This window comes from Thamnophis elegans, chromosome 12 (genome assembly GCF_009769535.1).
Source record: "Thamnophis elegans isolate rThaEle1 chromosome 12, rThaEle1.pri, whole genome shotgun sequence".
Lineage (NCBI taxonomy): Eukaryota > Metazoa > Chordata > Lepidosauria > Squamata > Colubridae > Thamnophis > Thamnophis elegans.
Genome location: NC_045552.1, coordinates 39,623,522 through 39,644,476, shown reverse-complemented (window position 1 = coordinate 39,644,476; position 20,955 = coordinate 39,623,522). Strand labels below are relative to the sequence as shown.

At 40.8% G+C, this 20,955-nt stretch overlaps 1 protein-coding gene across 5 annotated transcripts in view; it reads right to left on the bottom strand.

The window, feature by feature from the left end:
* The window catches only part of CAPN6 (calpain 6), a 108,545-nt gene that overhangs the window by 74,675 nt on the left and 12,915 nt on the right, over window positions 1–20,955 (bottom strand). For 4 of the 5 annotated variants that reach the window (XM_032227400.1, XM_032227399.1, XM_032227397.1 and 1 more), the window contains exon 2: window positions 18,572–18,748. In XM_032227400.1, the coding sequence (XP_032083291.1) occupies window positions 18,572–18,739 (168 nt within the window). In that variant the 5' untranslated portion in view covers window positions 18,740–18,748. The remainder of the gene's footprint in view (window positions 1–18,571; window positions 18,749–20,955) is intronic. The other variant, XM_032227398.1, reaches the window with a different exon arrangement.

Genomic DNA, 20,955 nt, shown 5'->3' with positions numbered 1-20,955 from the left:
TCGTTTGGCAGTTGATATTGGAAACTTGCCCATCCATGAATCAGGCATGCACAACTTCTGACCCAGTTCAGAGAAGTTGTATATCTTACTCACTGCCTCTTGCCAGAAGAACAGAGCTGAGCCATCATTTAGACGGGAAATCTTGCTGGATCCGCTCACCACTTTGAGCCAGACAGTCCCAGAGGTCATCATGATGGACAGCTCTGCATGTGGCTGTGGTTGAAGGCTCATTGAGGGATACGGCCAAAGCAAATACAAACAGGACCAAAATTACATCGCCTTTTCCTCCTTTCCGCAGTTACATAAGATTTAATATATATTGTGAAAAGAGGATGCTCAAAGCACAACAGTAAGAATTTGACTGACGTTCAAAATACTTGCAAGCTTAATTTCCCAGCAGATGTTGTATAAATAAAAATATGACCCAGTTTCCTTTCTACTGGATTTTTAAGGAACACCAGTCTCTAGTTAGACCTGACCTTTTATCTGTAAAGAATAGAATATGTATCTTGATTACGGTCATAGACCAGCAATAGACATCACTTTTTACAATAGATTAAAAAAAAAGTACTGGCATTAATAGTGGATAATAACATCCCTGTTAAGAAAATACATGTTCTCAAACTGTTAAGAGTCACTCCCTAGTTTACGTAGGTGAAAAGCCGATAAGTATGTGAGTAAATATAATGTTCCAAAAATCGTTAGAGATGTCTCCAAAAAATTGGTACAAGTTGATGGCTCTAATACTGTAACCATTTTTTTTTCTGGTGGACATAGCAGCAACACAGAATTTTGCCACTGCATGCATGGTAGACGGGTTGGAGTCCTGGAGGAGAAAGCCTACATAAAAATTGTCTGCCCTCCCTAGCAAAGGAGAGAATATATGCTGACCTATGAACTCTGTATAACTCACAGTACAATAAAACATGTGAGATATCTTCAACTTCTCCTTTACTGCATATAACATAATCGTTCTGCTATTGGAGTTCTCTTACACCTGCCTGAGGGAAGAATGTTAAATCTGGCTCTGAAGAAAGCTATTCTTTGTTTTGGGAAGATCAGATCATTTAGATATCTTGCCGATTCCCAGACACCCTGTTTGATTCTGTCCCTATGTGGAGAGGCAATCTATTTTCGAATGTTCCCCCCAAAATTGGAAGGGGTAGAATTAAGGGTTTAGAATGTGGCAGGATATCAGCCTTGGGCCCCCAAGATTACACTGTCAAAATTGAGTTATCCTTGCTTTAAATAATTACAGGCTAAATAGCTGGATTAAGTATATTTGAGGGGAAGATCCAAAACAGTTCTTCTTATCAGTTTGGTCACCAGGAGCATTAGAAGGAGAAATAACAAGCAAGGAGCTCCATCTTTGTGCCCTTTTTTTTGGTTCAGCTCATATTTTTGATTAAGTGCCATCAATACAATGTCATACATAAACATATAAAAGATATAGCAGAGCAGAAGAGCAAAGTAATCAAAACAAAAACAAAGCTAGCAAAAGGACAAAAAGAGGCTTTTCAATCCATCCATCTTTAAGCCAACAGTTTCCTAAATGACATAAAAGTGGGAACCACAAGATCTCTGAGAAAGAGATCCATCCATCCATCCTTCCTTCCATCTTTCCCCATTGACTTGGCCTGCCTTCCTTCCTTCCTTCCTTCCTTCCTTCCTTCCTTCCTTCCTTCCTTTTCTCTCTCCTGCTTTGTTTTACCTTCCTTCCTACTTCCCTCTTTCATTATGCTTTCCTTCTTTCCTCCCTCCCCCTTTCCATTTCTTTCCTCCCTCCCTCTTTTTCCTCCTTCCTTCCTTCTTCCTCTCTTCCTTCCCTCTCTCTGCTTTGTCTTTCCTCCCTTTCTTCCTCTCTCCCTCCCTTCCTTCTCTTGCCAGAAACTGGCCAGGAAGGTCACATACAGTGATATGACCCAGAGATGCTGCAATCATCATAAATACATGCTGATTACCACACATGCAAATCATGATCATGGGAATGCTGTGATCATCATAAGTGTGAGGAGCTATAAGTCACTTTTTTCACTGTCATTGTAACATCAAATGTTCATTAAATGAATGGTCGTAAATTGATGACTATCTGTATAAACCAAAGCTATGATTAAGTATTATTTGTTAAATCAAATTTGTTCAACAAACCATAATTAAAGGAAACCATAATTTGGATTGATATGTGATTTCAGCCAACATTTGTTATTAGGACATCTTTCAGGAAAATATGACTTTTTAATTCTTAGTTCTAGAATCTGAAGCCACATAAGATAGTAGAAACAGGAAAAAATCGAATTAGATTCACTAAGAATGTAAGAAGAATAGCAGGTTTTGGCTGGATCAATCCATACATCCGGAAGTTGAACTGAAGTGTGGAAAAAGATTTTGCTCACTTGGTTTTAAAGGGCAGTGAAATGGTGCAAAACCCACAAAAGTCTGTAATATTTAAAAGCTTCCAGCTGTCTTGGCATGTTTCCAATTTGTTCTTCCAGGCTGTTTTTTTTCAAGGCAACAGGAATTAATCAAAACCATGTCAAATTTTTACGGGGCCAAATTTTAGAAGCTTTGTGATTGTTTGATATTTCTCCATGTTGCAAAAGCAGCCTCAAGAATCAAGTCAACGCTAGATTTCTTTGGGAACGTAAGGTCGCAAATAGTTTGAATCACAGCATTGTTCTCCCTCTTCTTAAAATTAAATCCTTTAATTGACTGCTCTCAGAAAAGCAAGCAGCATAATTTGGCATCGAAAGATTATTCTCTGTTCACTGGTTCTACATAAAAGACCGATTAACACAAACACTCTCTCCCCTGCCCAGTTTTTCAGCTTATATTATAATACATTAACTTTACTGAAGATGATTTTAATAATTTGCTAAGGTGCATGCATTATTTAAGGGAGGTTGCAATGATCAAGCACAGAAAAATAAACATGAAACACATGTCCATAAACTAGCACGCATCTCTTCTGCAGCAGCATGTATATCTTCTGATTCAGTATTTGCATCTTTTTATGAGAATTCTGTGCAATTTTTTTAGTCTCTTTACTTCCGGTAGGAAGGGGGTGGGGAAAGAGAGAGAATACATACAAATGCACAGTATGTAGAAAGGTAGTCCTTGACTTACAACCACAATTGAGCCCCAAATTTCTTTCGTTAAGTGAGTTTTGCCCCACTTTACAATCTTTCGTGCTCCAGTTGTTAAATGAATCGCTGTAGTTAAGTTAGTAACGGAGATTTGTGCATGGAGATTTTTCAATCTTTCCTTCCCCAATCACAATCAGAGATAAAAGTCGCAATGATGACAAGTAAGACTTTGGATGAAAACAACCCATGATCGCAGATGCGAGTGTGATCTAAAAAGTTATGAATTCTTTCATGCTGACTAGCTTGGTGTGTCGAAACTGGCTTCTGGACTCTTATCACAGGGTTTGCCATCTGTCAACTTGGAGACCACGCTGTGTTCCTCACTAATAGTTCGGCATGGATGTCTTCCTAATTTGCTTGCAGAAAATAAAAAAAGAATCCCGGGGCTCGGCTGGACTGGGAATAAAAACCAAAAACAAACTAAACTACAAATGGCTTTGCTGTGAATTTCCAAAGGAGAAGATATAGAAAAGAGATTCACCGTATTTTTGCAAGGTTTTCTCCGATGCTCTTGGATCTGAGCCATTGTAAAAAAAAAAAATAGAGAAAGAGGATTTTCAAAACAAATAATTAAATCTGTTTGGTTTAATGTTGGTATGAGTTTATTGTAAGCTTTCAAAGTATTGCCTCTTTTATTTTCTTGCTCTCTTCCTTAGACCATCTCACACCTCCTTTTACTAATCCACGTGGAAAGTGCCCAAGAGCAAAAAAGCAGTCAATGGTGAAATTAGGAGACTTGCTTTGACTTATGGATGACTTCTATATACTAGGAGGGCTGGCAACCATGCGGCTGTCTAGCTGGATCAGAGGAGTAATGCTTTCTCACCGTAAGACCCAGTGTTTCAATACAGGGAGTAGAGTAGAATAGAATTGTTGGAAGTTAAAACCCACCCCTCTCCTAGAAAAATGAAATATTTTGGGATATACTAAAAAGGCAGAATATGGGAAAAACTCTTCTCTGCACTTTTGTTAGTGCAAAACAGTGGTGGGTTTCAAATTTTTTTAGAACCTCTTCTGTAGGTGTGGCCTGCTTTGTGGGAGTGGCTTGCCAGCCATGTGACTGGGTGGGAGTGGCTTGGCAGCCATGTGACCAAGTGGGAGTGGCTTGGCAGCCATGTGACTGGGTGGGCATGGCCAACTTGTAAAATGTCGTGAAACTCATTTAACAACGCTCTTGCTTAGCAACCAAAATGTTGGCTCAGAAACTCTGGCATTTGAAGCACGCAAGTCTTAAAGTTGTCAAGTTACAAGACCCTTGCACCCCTAACCCTTTAGAAAAAAAGATCCCCAGGGGTGTTCAAACTTGACAGCTTTTTTTACCAATTACCTCCCTAAGACCTATCAGATCCCACAGATTAGGCCTCCTCCGAACCCCATCTGCCAGCCAGTGTCGACTGGCAACTCCCCGGGGGAGGGCCTTCTCTGTGGCTGCTCCGGCCCTCTGGAACGATCTCCCTGTTGAGATCCGGACCCTCACCACCCTTCTGGCTTTCCGCAAAGTCACTAAGACCTGGTTGTTCCGGCAGGCCTGGGGCTGATGAATTTCCAGCCCCATTCGAAGTTGCGACTGTTGTTGTATCTTAATTGTTTATTTTCTAAACCTTTAGAAAAAAAAAACCAGGGGTGTTCAAACTTGACAGCTTTAAGACTTTAAGGTTTAGATAGGACTCTTAGAGGTGGGTGGGGCAATTGGTGAGCCAGCCAATCAGTGAGCAGCAGGCAGGGCAAGCATGGTGCGGACAGGCGGGGGGAGGGAGCTGGAACCGGTTCTAAACAGCATGGTAGATTTGTGGACCCTCTTCTATAGAAGAGGTTAGAACTGGCAGGAACCCACCCCTGATGCAAATAATACCGACTTTGGTCACTCAACAGCCCCACACAGCACAGAGTGGCCAATTAATACATCCAGATGAACAGACATCAATTTTTATCCAGATGACAAAATAATCCCTAATTTGTCTATTTGTGTGTGTATGAAATGTGCCAGGAGTTTTCCTGCACTGAAGGATGGAGTGTAACCTTTTCTCTTTATCAGGGGACACTAAATCCATGTTATCACTTCAGTGCAAGGTTGCAGTGGTTTGCTGCGTGCGCGCTTTGCAAATTTCATCTAAGTCCACTCTAGCGCTATGCTTGTACAGGAAAAAATGAAAATAACACAGAAATCCTTGACACTAACATCATGTTAAATTTATTTACAAGACAACAACTTATTACCATATTTTTCGGCCTATAAGACGCACCGGTGTATAAGACGCACCATGATTTCGAAGAGGTAAGTAAGAAAAAAGGTTTTCATCCTCCCTGGACTCCAGGAGCACTCTGCAGGCTTCAGCAGAACTGGGGGAAGGCAAAAACGCCATTTTTGCCAAAAAAAAAAACAACGGGCAGAAAATGGGCAGTTTTTCACAAAAATGGGGCATTTTTGCCTTCCTCCATGCTGAAGCATGCAGAGTGCTTCTGGGGGCTGGGGGAAGACAAAAATTCTTCTGTTTTTGTGAAAAATGGCCTGTTTTTTTTTGCAAAAATGGGATGCGGGGGTGGGGCTTCGGGAGGCTGAAATGGCTGTATTCAGTGTATAAGACGCACCAACATTTCCACCCTCTTTTAGGGGGGAAAAGGTGCATCTTATACTCCGAAAAATACTGTAGATGTTGAAATTATTAGCTATTGCTAGGGGAAAAACTTTTTTCTACTAATGAACATTTCCAGCAGAGTCCAGAACTACCTTCCATAGATCCAAATCTCAACAACTAGAATTCTGTTTAGAAATGAGGAAAATCTTGATTTTCCAGATGTTGAACTGCAACTTCCAGTAGCTCCAACTGGCAAGACCACTGGAGACATCATAAATTGTTCATGCAGGAAGCATGAGGCAAATTGTCTTTGTAACAGCCAAATCCTGCGCTCCATTTGCATAAAATTGGGCAGATGTTGCGTTTGGAATCTTTTTGCAGATATGATGCACATTTGTGTTTTTAGCCATTTCACCCAGCCATTTCTTTTTCTTAAAAACAAAGATCTGCATTTCTAAAAAGTTAACATTTGAGGGATGATAATGGAGTGGACATTCTGAGTTCCAAAGAATTTGCATTAACGGCTCTGTTGCATCAAGTTGGAGAACAATATCTCATAGGTCTCACAGGAATCATTCACTGGGCTTGTTTTATTCAACATTTTTATTAATGAACCTCATGATAGAACTGATGACTGATAATCAAATTATTAGTGTCATCAAACTGAGATGTCAAAACAACACAATGAAATAAGAATCTAATCTAGACATGTTGATATATAGGGCTGAAAGGAACCAGATGTTAAGCTTCACATTTAGGGGAAAACATTGAATACACATAGAAGATGAGAGACAGTTTGGTATAGTTAAGGTACCAAACTAGAAATTAAGACTGTGACTTCTACTCCTGTTTTAGGCACAAAGTCAGTTGGATGACCTTGGGCCAGTCCCTTTCTTTCAACCCTAGGAAGGAGGCAATGGCAAACCATTTTCAAAAACATTACCAAAAAAACTAGATATTTGTCCAGGCAGTCACCAGGAGTCAACACTGACTTGAAGGCAGCAAAAAACAAACAAACACGCCGCGCTTTCCTCACAGAAAACACTTCATGCGCAGTTTGGATTGAGATTCAAATAAGTCTTGTAAAAGACTTATTTGATCTTTTAATCTGTTTTTCTCTGTTTTTTTTTTAATTCTTTATTTCTTTTAAAAATGTATTCTGTAAGCCGCCCAGAGTCCTTCAGGATTGGGCGGCCTATAAATTTATTAAATACCTAATACCTAATGTAGGAGCAGATCTCTAGTTATTCTATTAAGTGATTGTATGGGAGGGAGGGATATCCCCTGGCTTATCGGATACTGGAGCATTGTCTCTTCTAGGAATTCTAGGTAGCGTGGCCCACGATAAGTTGATGGGATCCAACAAACCCTGGAATATTGCAGATGCCTTCCTGTGGCTATACAGAGTCTTGTTTAGGTTTGGAGAACTTTTGTGAATCATTTACTTTTTCCATAAAAGAAAGGAAAAGGTCATTTGAAAACAAGACAGATGAATTTTGCACACAGTGGAATGAAGTTCATTGCTCAACAGCAATCTGATCTTGATGGTGGTCTACTGAAGGAAGCCAACACATTCTTTTTTAAAAAAAAACCATCTTGTTCTTTGGGGAGATAAGAACTGTATGAGTTATGAACATCCTCCAGACATTAAGACTCTTGGAAGAGGCTGACCGTCAAAAATAGTTGGGAATTGACATGTTTTACTTTGGTGATTTGGGTAACTCGCTTCCTAGGTCATAAAACTGGCTGGCTAAATCTTGCTTAACAGGGTCCAAGGGGAACAGACGCAGACAAAATATCCCTAGGATAAACCGAAGACAGCAAACATTCCTCAGAGGATTACAGCTTCCAACTTGTAATCAAACCGGATCTTTTCATATGACTAACTTAGGAAATGTAGCCCAACAATAACCAGGGTCTTAGTTGTGTCTAAAGATGTTGATGGACATTTGGAAATCTGTAACATACTTGTAGAGTGTTTTGCCATTTTCCAGAGATAATCAGTCATGTGTTTTTTTTGCATCATCCTTAATAATGATGATGAGGAGGAGAAGGTTGGGGCAAGAACCCTGAGTATCTCCCTCCACCCGTTCCATATTAATCTGCTGTGTAAGTTAAAATTATGTAACTTTTTCCAGACCCAGTGAAACCAAAATGTAGTGGATGGGCCTGAAATAAAAATTAAATGTCATTTTTGAAATATTTCAACTTTTACACCACATTTCCACTTTTAATAGCGTTCCAGCTATTTCCATTTCAATTGTATACATCACTATTCTATATATTATAAGTATTCATATATGTACATGATACCCTTTAATCTAAATGTATATCAATATTTACAAATATATACAATATTTCCATTTTAGTATACCTCTTAAATAATCTTTATGTACGTTCTTTACATCTATTTTCTAGCCAATTATACCATATATTAAAAATCATATAATAGTCTGTTTCTTCTCTATCTTTTAATTCCATGGTTAACCTGTCTATCTCAGCACAATCAAGCACCTTTTTTTATTACCATTATATCAGATGGAATGTTATCCTGTTTCCAGGATACTCTCCTTTCATTTTGCTTCCTTTGTATTATTATAATACCCGTGATGGCAAACCTATGGCCACCTGCCCTCTCCCTGAGCCATCACCCAGCTCAGCTCCACAGCGCATGGGCATGCACCACCCGCTGGCCAGCTAATTTTTGGGTCTCTGATTTTTGGGAGACCCACGTGCATGTGCAGGGGGGTGCACACGCATGCAAGGGGGTGGGGGGAGCGTGGGGGTGTGATACCCCCAGCGGCCCATTTTTGGTTACAGGAGGCTTCAGGGACGTCTGCTAGGCCCAAAACAGGGCACAAAGGGTGTGTGTATGTCACATGCAAGTGGAGGGCGAGAGCAGGGGGCGTGCACATGCGTGGGGGAGTGTGGGGAGCATGCACAGATGTGCAGAAGGTGGGGCACATTGCATTATGGATGTGGGCACAGGCACGTGCAATTTCGGCACACAATGAGAAAAAGGTTAGCCCTCCCTGTTATAAGCCATCAAAAGTAGCTGCACAGCAGGACAGGCAGCAAATAACAAATAAATAACACCCCCTCAACTTCCCTGTTGAAATAATTTCATTGCTAGTTGAAATTGTAGAAGAATCTTGAATGTCAAAACCATTCTCCAGCTCAACTTACCTCTAGGATAATTAAGTTATCTTTCTCATGCTCCCCACCCTCCCAAGCTCTTTTGCAATAGTCCCCCTTTTGGTAGCTAGTTGCCATGACTGTTTATCCATCTTTATGGCCACCCATCTATCCAAGAGACTCTGGGTCACAAGTGGTCACGGCATAGTAATATCATAAAACCGCTAATCGCATACATCCACTCCCTGAAAAAAATCTAACTTACGCCGATGGATTTTATGGTGCCCCAACCTTGCTTAGCTCCCCCAATCCAGAGAAAGGTGGCCACCTCCAGGGTCACTGACTGTTCATTTGAATGTGTTTGAATGTTTTAATATGGGCTCATAGGACATTTTTAACCCAGAACGAAGCAAAATCAGTGCAGTCCCAAGGGCAAAACCGGTGAAGGCAGAACACCAGATCCAAGGGCTGTCTGCTAATTCTGCAATTAAATCCGTATAGCTTTTGTTTGCCTTTATTGTGACTCCATCTCTGCGGGTCTCCCTGTCTAATGTCATTCTGATTGCATTACAACGGCATATTTATGGCCCGCTGCTGCCATTGCGAGATGCAGTTTCCATGGCAACCCATCCTTAACCTTCTGCCTTTGTATGCCACATGCACCTCTGAATGGTGTGGGGGGGGTTGTCTTCCTTTAGTCTCCCCAGCTGAGGAGACATTTAACATTTTCCATTCAACCAGAAGAACTCCATAGATGTGTTTTAGGATGAGGAGGAGACATTGATAATAACCGATTTCTACAGAAAAGTTGATCTGAGCTCAGCTGACGAGACCTCTGCACTGGTTCTAATCTTTCATTGTGTTCTACACATTGGATTGTTTTTTCTCCAGCCTGATTCCTCCCAAATATGGGAATTCAACTCGAGTTATCTCCCACTGCCCCTGAATAATCTCTACACCCTCTGGGAGAAGTTTATTCAGCCACCCTAAGTGGCTTGTAAGCTTTTTCTATAGTGAGGGCAGCTGGGTTCTCTGAAAATAGATGCTCCCTAAGATGGGGACACGGTGGCTCAGTGGCTAAGACATAGAGTTTGTCAATCAGCAAGGTCGGCAGTTCAAATCCCTAGCACCACATAACAGAGAGAGCTCCAGTTACTTATCGCAGCTTCTGCCAACCTAGCAGTTCAAAAGCACATAAAAATGCAAGTAGAAAAATAGGAACCACCTTTGATGGGAAGGTAACAGCATTCCGTGCGCCTTCAGTGTTGAGTCATGCCAGCCACATGACCACAGAGACATCTTTGGACAGCGCTGGCTCTTTGGCTTTGAAATGGAGATGAGCATTGCCCCCTAGAGTCAGGAACGAGTAGCACATATGTGCAAGGGGAACCTTTACCTTTACTGTTAAGATGGTTAGAAGAGAATCTTGGATAGGAAAAACCCTGTTGATGTGTAGGTCAAAAAATCATGATGTGATAGAAGCCCTGCCCTTTTTTTGAAGTTTTCAATTTGGTTTTATGAATCAATTATATTGGACAGGGAGATAGTTTTGAAAGCTTTTTTTGATTATTAAGAAAAAACAGACATCCAGTACTGTAAGCAAGAAGTATCCTCTGGGAATTTAGTCCCATTAAACACTTCCATTGTTCCTTTTTTTGAAAGGGGGGGGGGGAACAAACATCTTTTTAACAAGCACATTTTCCATGCATTTTTATATTTATTTTTTAAAAAATATGTTGCGGTTTGTGGTATTTTGCAAAGCAGTCACAAAAGCACATCATCGTTATGATGTTCATCAATTTGTAGAATTTAGCCTCAGTTCTGTAAGGAAATTCACTAAAATATACCTTTCCTCTATAGGCATGCTTCTGCCCTTCCCAAAGAAAGCAGCTGAATGAAAATGTTAAATTAGGACAAATATTCAGGTCACATCTGGATTTTGTCCTTGTATAGGGTACATCAGTATTTTGCAATCTGTCTAATAAGGAACTCATGTAAACCCTTTGCAAGAAACAATTACGTTGAGTAGAAGTTACTAATGAACACCATTTACAACAGATGAAACTTCATTTTTCCTTTAGTGATGGTGGGTCTTACAGGGCAGGGTTGGGATGACTTGGTGCTTGAGACCCCCACCCCCCTTGCCGTTATCAACAGTGGTGCTAAAATCTGGTAACCATGGAGACCTTCCTGCTCCTCAGATAATGAGTCCTCTCCTGATGGATAGATTCCCCCTGCCCTATCTTGTTTTCTTATGTTACTCATTTTAAAAAAAAGTTTGCAAGTTTTTTCTGCCTCTTTCAGCTAAAAATAGACAATTATTTTATTCTCCCATTTCTACCATGTCATAGTCAGTATGCACAATTCTTCCTAATATAAAGAGGACAAAATTGGTCATGTAGCTGTTAGAAGATCCCCTTGGAGAGAAACGGTGGACCTTGATTAACTCTACAAATCTGCTGAATAGGCAGAAAATCAGAATAACAGGTCAACTTGGTTCTATAATTGTTCCAGCCTGCCAGTTTGGAAAAAAAAAATCTAATAGTATCAAATCAAACCAAACCAAAAGTAACTGAACCAAAATAAAACCAAATCAAGCAGAATTAATTAAGGTATCTTAACTAACTGGAATCTCCACAATGTCTAAGTGAGCAATTAGAAAATGTTTCCATGGAGATCAGATCAATTCACTACTACGTATGAGGTGTTGCACCTGCTGCTGTGGCCTAGAGGTGGAGCTCTCGTCTCACAATCAGAAGGTTGGGAGTTTGATCCTAGGTAGAGGCAGATCAGAGGTGGTATTCTGCTGTTTCAGGCAAACCAGTAGCGGTGCGAGGCTCCACCCACCCACCCAGACATCATCACGGACCGCATGCACTCCCGCTACCAAACTGGTAGTGAAGAAAATCTGTTTGTTGGAAAAATTGGATGTGAAGAAAGCAAACGACTTTAAGAATGAAGAATTTTAAGCATCTTTCAACCAGGGAAGTATATATAGAGCCGAGGTGGTGCAATGGTTAGAGTGCAGTATTGCAGACTACTTCAGCTGACTGCTAACTGCAATTCGGCAGTTCAAATCTCACCAGCTCATGGTTGACTCAGCCTTCCATCCTTCCAAGGTGGGTAAAATGAGGACCCAGATTGTTGGGGGCCATAGGCTGACTCTGTAAACTGCTTAGAGAGGACTGTAAAAGCACTATGAAGCGGTATATAAGTCTAAGTGCTATTGCTATATGTGTGTGAATATTTAGCACTGGGCTTCATTAAATAAGATGCTATTTATAAGGTAGCATCTTTTACAAAATTGCTTAATTTCAAAACAACCGTTCGTGTATTTGCATTCCTCTGGATGCAGGGAAGACTGGTGACCTCTTGACTGTTTTTACTTATTAAATTCCGCTTATCTAGGATTGGTGCTTGGCTCAGCTTCAACTTCATCTGGTAAATGTGTTTTGGATGGTTCTTTTGGAGCCCTATGTCAAGAGTTGCTTTCTTTTCTGTTTAAGCAAAGATTCATCCAAAGAAGGAATGACATTTGGCAGCAATGTAGAAGTGGTTTCTGACACATGCCAATTCAATTAGTATGTTAAATGCACACATGATGAGCATATAAACTTTATAAATAGGCAGCAATAAATTAAATTTTATAAGGTACAAAAGGAGGACACTCAATGAAACTATCTAGATGAGTAAACATGTCTGGAGCCACAATCAAAAACATTGAAATGTCCAAAACTGCAAATTCTTCAAGATTTTATTTTACCCAAAACACGTATCAAAAGATATGCAGGAACAGAACAAGTAGCTGCAATTTTCTGTCTGTCTGTCTGTCTGTCTGTCTGTCTGTCTGTCTAAAAAGGTTGGATGTATGTATGTATGTATGTATGTATGTATGTATGTTTGTTTGTTTGTTTGTTTGTTTGTTTCTTCCAGCATAACTCTGGAATTCCTCAAGCAATTTCAATCCAACTTGGTACGCAGATGACTTACTCTCCGAGGGAGGGGGAATACTGCAGGGGTAAGACACCCCTAACACTCCTCAGTGTGTCTCTGTGTGTGTGTCCTGACACACAGGTGGCACAAAGAGCTCAGCTCAGCTCCACCACGCATGGGCGTGCACCTCCTGCCAGCCAGCTGATATTCGGTTCTCTGCTGTGCATGTGCAGAGGGAGTGTAGGGGGGATGTGACAAGAGCCCCCTGTGGCCCATGTTGGCTGCCGGGAGGTGTACTAGGCTAAAAATGGGGCAAGGGGGGGGGGAAGCACGGCCCTCCCGTAGCCCATTTTGGCTCTCAGGAGGTTGCAGGGAGACCTCAGAGGAGTTTGTGTACACATGTGCGGGTGGCAGGGGGGATTAGGATGAAAAAATACCCAGGCAGCACTGGGCCATTAGCTAGTAACAGAATATAACAGAATAACAGAATTGGAAGGGACCTTGGAGATCTTCTAGTTCCCCCCCCCCCCGCTCAAGCAGGAGACCCTGTATCATTCTGGATAAATGGCTGTCCAATCTCTTCTTAAAAGCCTCCAGTGATGGAGTACCCACAACTTTTGAAGGCAAGACATCCCACTGGCTAATTGTTCTCCCTATCAGGAGATTTCTCTTTAGTTCTAGGTTGCTTCTCTCCTTGGTTAATTTCCATCTATTGCTTCTTGTCCTGCCTTCTGGTGTTTTGGAGAATAACCCTTCTTTGTGGCAGCCCCTCAAATATTGGAGCACTGCTATCAGGTCAACCCTAGTCTCTAGACAAGACATACCCATTTCCTGCAATTGTTCTTCATATGCTTTAGCGTCCAGTCCCCTAATCATCTTCGTTGCTCTTCCCTGCACTCTTTCCAGAGTCTCAACATCTTTTTTTATATTGTGGCCACCAAAACTGGATGCAGTATTCCACACGTAGTTTTACCAAGGCATTATAAATGCAGTATTAACACTTCACAGGGTCTTGATTCTATCCCTCTGTTAATGCAGCCTAGGATTGCATGGGGTTTTTTTTGGTAGCTGCAGCCCACAGCTGGCTCATATTTGTGGGAGCCCAGAGAGTAATGTTCCTAGTCTTGTACTCTATTTCTGGACATGATTTCATAAATTTGTCTTGTTTTCCCCAAATTTGAGCAAGTTAAACCCACAGGACAATAAATGTTTTGAGGGTTTAGAGTCAAAATGTGGAAATAAAAACTTCTCCCTTTGTTCTAATTCCAGAAACTGCCTGGTCTACAAACAAAATCAATTATACCATGTTGTTCACCGGCAGTTACAATCTGAGTTGAATCAACAATTAAATTAAGTGCAGATGAGTAAATAGGGCAGAGCCTATAAGTAACTCTCCTTGATAGATTGGTTTGATAGATTTAGCAAAGAAAGGACAGCTTTCTGAAAACCAAAACACACAGTCATACTCTACATAAGCAAGACAATCCAACTTATAATAGGCTAGAAATGATACTGGGGAAAACTGGGAAATCCAAGTAGAGGTAGTCCTCAACTTACAACAGTTTGTTTAATGGCCATTCAAAGTTACAATGGCACTGAAAAAAGTGACTTAGGATCATTTCCGCACTTTCTTCGTCGTAGCTTCCCCACGGTCATTTGATCAAAATTCAGACACTGGCAAGTGACTCATATTTATGACCGTTGCAGTATCCCTGCATCATGTGGTCATCTTTTGCGACCTTTTGATAAGCAAAGTCCATGGCAAATCCAAATTCACTTAACAACCATGTCACTAACTTAACAAATGCAATTATCCACTTAACAACGGCAGCAAGAAAGGTCAGAAAAATTCATTTAACCAGTCTGGTTTAGCAATGGAAATTTTGGGTTCAGTTGTGGATGTACAATTCTACTTGTAAATGATTAGAAAATCTGAGTTTCCCTTTGTTTTTAATAAATAGGATAATGAAAGAGACAAAGGTAACAGGGTTCTGAGCAGGGGTGAAATCCAGCAGATTCTGACAGGTTCGGGAGAACTGGTAGCAGGAATTTTGAGTCATTTGGAGAACCGGCAAATATCACCTCTGGCTGGCCTCACCCCATCTATTCTCTGCCTCCCAAGTCCCAGCTGATCAGGAGGGAATGGGGATTTTGCAGTATCCTTCCCCTGGATTGGAAAGGGAATAGGGATTTTGCAGTATCCTTCCCCTGCCATGCCCACAGAACCAGTAGTAAAAAAAATTGAATTTCACCATTGGTTCCGAGGATGCTATAAAGCAAAAATACATGAACCCTTTTCTGTATGATGAAAGGCATACATAAAGTTTTTAAGCCAAGCCAAATGTTCATTTTTCCCCTGTAGGTCTAGGAGATGCAAACCAGATAACTAGATAGAAAAATATATTTTTTTCACCCCTCCTTAGTTAGCTGAGGGTGAAGAATACATTATCAAGGTGGGAAGCATTTTTAAAACATGGGCTGATCAGAAACGTAGAAGAATTATGCCTGCTGATAACAGATATAGCTGTTTGATTCCCAGTGAATTCTTGGTGTAGGATGAATGCTAGCAAAGATCAAAGTCCAATCGGTATTTGTCTTTCCCATTGCAAATATTTTGGCTTGTCTTTTTTTTAAAGAATTCTTGGCTCTTTCTCTCTTTCAACCCCCGACTGGTTCCAATTATTTGGGATTCTCATTAAATACTGCTTCTGTTTTTTCAGCACTTCTTGGACTGAGCATGCAAGTACCCATCATGTGATCATTCCAGAAAGTGTTTAAAAAGAGAATCAGTGTTAGTGTTGCTGTAAGCAAATCAGGGATACGGAAAATGGAAGCAAAAAGGGCTGAGTGGCTAAGATGCTGAGCTTGTTGATGAGAAAGGTCGGCAGTTCAGCACTTCGAATACCTAGCGCTGCGTAACGGAGTCAGCCCCCGTTCCTTGTCCCAGCTTCTGCCAACCGAGCAGCTCGAAAGAACACAAAAATGCAAGTAGAAAAATAGGGACCACCTTTGGTGGGAAGGTAACAGCGTTCCATATGCCTTCAGTGTTTAGTCATGCTGGCCACATGATCACAGAGACATCTTTGGACAGCGCTGGCTCTTTGGCTTTGAAACAGAGATGAGCACTGCATCCTAGAGTCAGGAACGATATGTGCGAGGGGGCCCTTTACCTTTACCAGGCAGTTTTGCTATTAAAGAAAAATGTCAAATTTTCATGCACATTTTCCTGAATAAGGCCAATCCCACTTCCTTGGTTCTAGAAGAGCAACACATTTCTCTTTTTTAAAAATTTAAGAAAACTGCCAAAAAAAACCTGCTCTGGAAAAATTGCATAAAATGAGTTGGCTGAACCCCAGTCCAAGTTAGGACCCCAATGGAGCCACAAATGTATGTTGCTAAGTGAAACATTCGTTAAGTGAATTTCCCTCGTTTTACAACTTTTCTTGCCGTAGTTGTTAAGTGGATCATTGCATTTGTTAAATTAGTAACCTGGTTGTTAAGTGAAACTGGGTTCCCCATAGACTTCGCTTGTCAGAAGGTCGCAAAAGTGGGTCACATGGCCCCAGGACACTGCACCATCATAAATATGAACCACCTGCCAAGCATCTGAATGTAGATCATGCTGATAGAGATGCTGCCAATTTTGTAAGTGTGAAAACGGTCATAAGGCACATTTTTGAATTATCACTAAATGCACTACTGTAAGTCGAGGACTACCTGTATACCAAACTGTATATCCCATAGAAGTGACTTGTATTTTGATGTTTTATTTGCCCCCAAATATCAATAGGGAAGTCAAACCTTCCAAAATGACATTCCTGTAGACCAGTGTTTCTCAACCTTGGCGACTTGAAGTCCACAGGACTTCAAGTCGCCAAGGTTGAGAAACACTGCTGTAGACTGAAGCATAATCAGATGTGGAATTTCTAAACAGCGGTCTAAGAGAGAATCGGGGAATCAAAATGATTGGTGGGGATGGATAACACATGCCATCTAAAAAAAGAAAGAAAGAAAATCTGTGCTTACTGCATTTCTGTTTCTGATCTGAACCAGCCTTTCCCACTAGCTTTTGCATTCAGCTTTATGTCTTAATTGGAAAAGCAAAGCACGCAGCAGGCAATTTCCCATCTGGATTACTAAAATCTCAGTATGTGTTTCTGCTTCTGATCTGGAGAAAGCGGAGAGGAACAAGCGAGCCTAACCTCTCATCTTTATATCGGTGAACTGTTAAAATACTAGAGTGGGATTGGAATCCTGAAATGGGATCAAGGAGACTCATCTGATCATCAAACTCATTGAGTGAACACTGGAGACATACATCAATAATAAGTAGCTCAGAGGCTGTCATAATCACTCATTAGGTGCTTTCCTGAGGGAAGATAATTCCTTGGTTCCAGATAAATCAGATTGTAGCATGGGAGTTAAGTCACAATTAGTACCCACTAATCTATTTGTTAATTTTTTATTATTTATTATTTATTTATTTCATCAAGCATGTATTAGATAACAGATATAAGTATAAACATGATTTTGAATACATGAAATGGGTACAAATAAATGGGGTTGTTAGGACAGGGACGGTAGGCACGTTGGTGTGCTTATCCACACCCCTTACAGACCTCTTAGGAATGGGGTGAGGTCAACAGTAGACAGTCTAAGGTTAAAGTTTTGGGGGTCTGGGGAAGAAACCACAGTCAGGTAGAGCATTCCAGGCATTGACCACTCTGGTGCTGAAGTCGTATTTTCTGCAATTGAGTTTGGAGCGGTTTACCTTGAGTTTGTATCTATTGTGTGCTCGTGCATTGTTGCGGTTGAAGCTGAAGTAGTCATTGACAGGTAGGACATTGTAGCAGATAATGTTATGTGCTACGCTTACGTCAGACCGAAGGCAGAATAGTTCTACTGTCAGTTGTCTAAGCCCAAAATTTGAAGCCTGGTGGCATAAGGGATTCTGTTGCGAGCAGAGGAGTGGAGGACTCTTCTCGTGAAATACCTCTGGAAATATATCTTGTGAAATATCTCTAGGAAAGCAAAGGACTCATTGGCAGCCCATATAAGCAGCACCAGCATATTTAAATTTTAGAGAGGTGACAAAATATCTGCTCCAAAGCTACAGGTAAAGTTAGAGACTCTTTCAAATCCATCTTTGCTCCTGGATCTCTGTTTTTGCTCCTTTGCCTTTAGCCCATGGAACCTTATGCAGTGGTACATCAGTACTCATCGTTAATTGATTTGGGGAACCATGACGAATACTAAAAATGATAAGTACCAAACAAACCATGTGACTAACTTGTTTCGGCCAGAAGGGGTAGTGAGTTACCCAGTAGCTGACACTAACAAGTTTTAGCCTGCACATCGAGCACCAAACAAATGACGAATACTGAGACAAAATTTTCATGTCAAAATGTGTTAGCCGAATTAGTTAGTCAAATTCATCAAGTTTTAAAGCAACTGAATACGGAGGTGCCACTGTACAAAACCTGGACTTATTTGGGTTTTGAATTCTGAACCAATGTACTGGATACATTTTCTGCAACTGTCCAGACAACTATAAGTAATCCTTTTTGGAATTTCCATTTGGACTGATACTGCTATTTAGCAACTTCTAAATCTGTCCTACTACAGGATAAACCATTCACCTGATTCAGACGTTTAGGGTTTACAGATGGCGAGGTGTGCAAGGGAAAGCACAAAGCTTGGGCACCTAGCAAAGATAAGCAAGAACAAGGTTCTTTTAAAAAAAAATTAGAAATAATGGGGCAACTGGACTGAGATCTCACATACCTGTGGGCGTTTCCACTCCACATTTGCTAGTGGTGGATTCAGATAAAAGAGGGAAACGTCAGAAGCAGGAAATTCAGGGTCTTCGAACAGTTTCTTCTCTTTAAGGCACTGTCGCTTGAGGGCTTCATACTTCTGGTTTTTAAAGGGCTTGGCTGAGGTAGAACCCATGGACTCTGTCTGGAGAAAATGGATATGTTGCTTTGTAGAAATGGCTTGTCATAAAATCACTTTGACTCAACTAGCAGCACATAGACTGGGGCAAAGAATAATCATTTCACAATCGATCTCAGATGATGGATGGTATCAGACAACTGTTCGTGTAGCACAGATTATGGCCACACACTAAGGAAGAGCTGCACATCTTTTTTTAAGAATAGAATAGAATTCTTTATTGGCCAAATGTGATTGGGCACACAAGGAATTTGTCTTTGGTGTGCATAGCATAGCATAGCATAGAATAGAATACAATAGAATAGCATAGAATAGAATAGCATAGAATAAAATTCTTTATTGGCCAAATGTGATTGGGCACACAAGGAATTTGTCTTTGGTTCGCATAACATAGCATAGCATAGAATAGAATACAATAGAATAGAATACAATAGAATAGAATACAATAGAATAGAATAGAATAGAATAGAATAGAATAGAATAGAGTACAATAGAATAGAATACAATAGAATAGAATAGAATACAATAGAATAAAATTCTTTATTGGCCAAGTATGATTGGGCACACAAGGAATTTGTTTTTGGTGCCGATGCTCTCAGTGTAGATAAAAAGACAAGATACATTCATCAAGAATCCTAAGACACAACACTTGATGATAGTCACAGGGTACAAATAAGCAATCAGGAAACAATCAATATCCATATAAATCGTAAGGATACAAGCAACAAAGTTACAGTCCTGCAGTCATAAGTGGGAGGAGATGGGTGATAGGAACGATGAGAAGACTAATAGTAAGAGTAATGCAGACTTAGTGATTAGTTTGACAGTGGTGAGGGAATTATTTGTTTAGCAGAGCAATGACGTTCAGAGAAAAAACTGTTCTTGTGTCTAGTTGTCTTGGTGTACAGTCCCCTATAGTGTCATTTTGAGGGTAGGAGTTGAAACTCCTATGTCCAGGATGCGAGGGGTCTGTAAATATTTTCACGGGCCTCTTTTTGACTCTGCATTGTACAGGTCCTCAATGGAAGGCAGGTTGGGAGTAATTGCTTTTTCTGTAATTCTAATTATCCTCTGAAGTTTGTGTCTGTCTTGTTGGGTTGCAGAGCCAAACCAGACAGTTATGGAGGTGCAGATGACAGACTCAATAATTCCTCTGTAGAACTGAATCAGCAGCTCCTTGGGCAGTTTGAGCTTCCTGAGTCTAATCTAATAATTAATGCCAATTCCTCCTCTCTCCTACTATATCCATCCATCCATCCATCCCTCTCTCTCTCATGTCTGTCTGTCTATCTCTGTCTATCTCTATCTCTATCATTTATCTCATATTTCTTAACTGCCCATTTCCCTCCATCCCTCCATCTCCCTTCAACCTCTCTGGTAGATAATATATTGGTGGGTTATTTAAAGAATGGAATGGAATGGAATAGAATAGAATAGAATGCCCCATATACCCATACAACAAAATTCACATAACACCCAGAAACCAGGTCCAACATGACAATCCCCAAACACACCCACACCCACCAAAAATTCCCCACCCCTAAACCACCCAAGCATCCACACAATAGACCAAGTAGTGCTGTCCAATAGCTCACTGATGGTGGCCCTTTAATTCATTGTTGAGTGCAATTATAGCTCTGGGATAAAAGCTATTCAGAAGACGTGTGGTCCGAATTTTAATTGTTCTGTATCTTCTGCCAGAAGACAAGAGTCCAATAGGATTGTAAGCAGGATGGGAGGCGTCTCTGAGAATGTTTTAATAAAAGACAGAAAGAATTTGGACAATCAACCTTTCCTCCCAATTCCAAACTGGATCAGCAGGAGAGGCCAAAACTACCTTGCTATCTAAGGCAAGATCATGGTATCCGCTCCCATCACTTCCTGGGAAATACAAGGGGAAGAAATGGAAGCAGTGACAGATTTTATTTTCTTGAGCCCCAAGATCACTGAGGATGGTGACTGCAGCCATGACATGATCCTTGGAAGGAAAGCCATGGCAAACCAAGAGAAAAAAACAGAGACATCACCATATCGACAAAGGTCCATCTAGTCAAAGCTCTGGTTTTCCCAATGGTAATGTATGGCTGTGAGAGTTGGACCACAAGGGCAGACTGAGCACCGAAGAACTGATGCTTTCAAATTATGGTGTTGGAGAAGACTTTTAAGAATCCTTTGGACTGCAAGGAGATCAAATCAATCAATCCTAAAAGAAA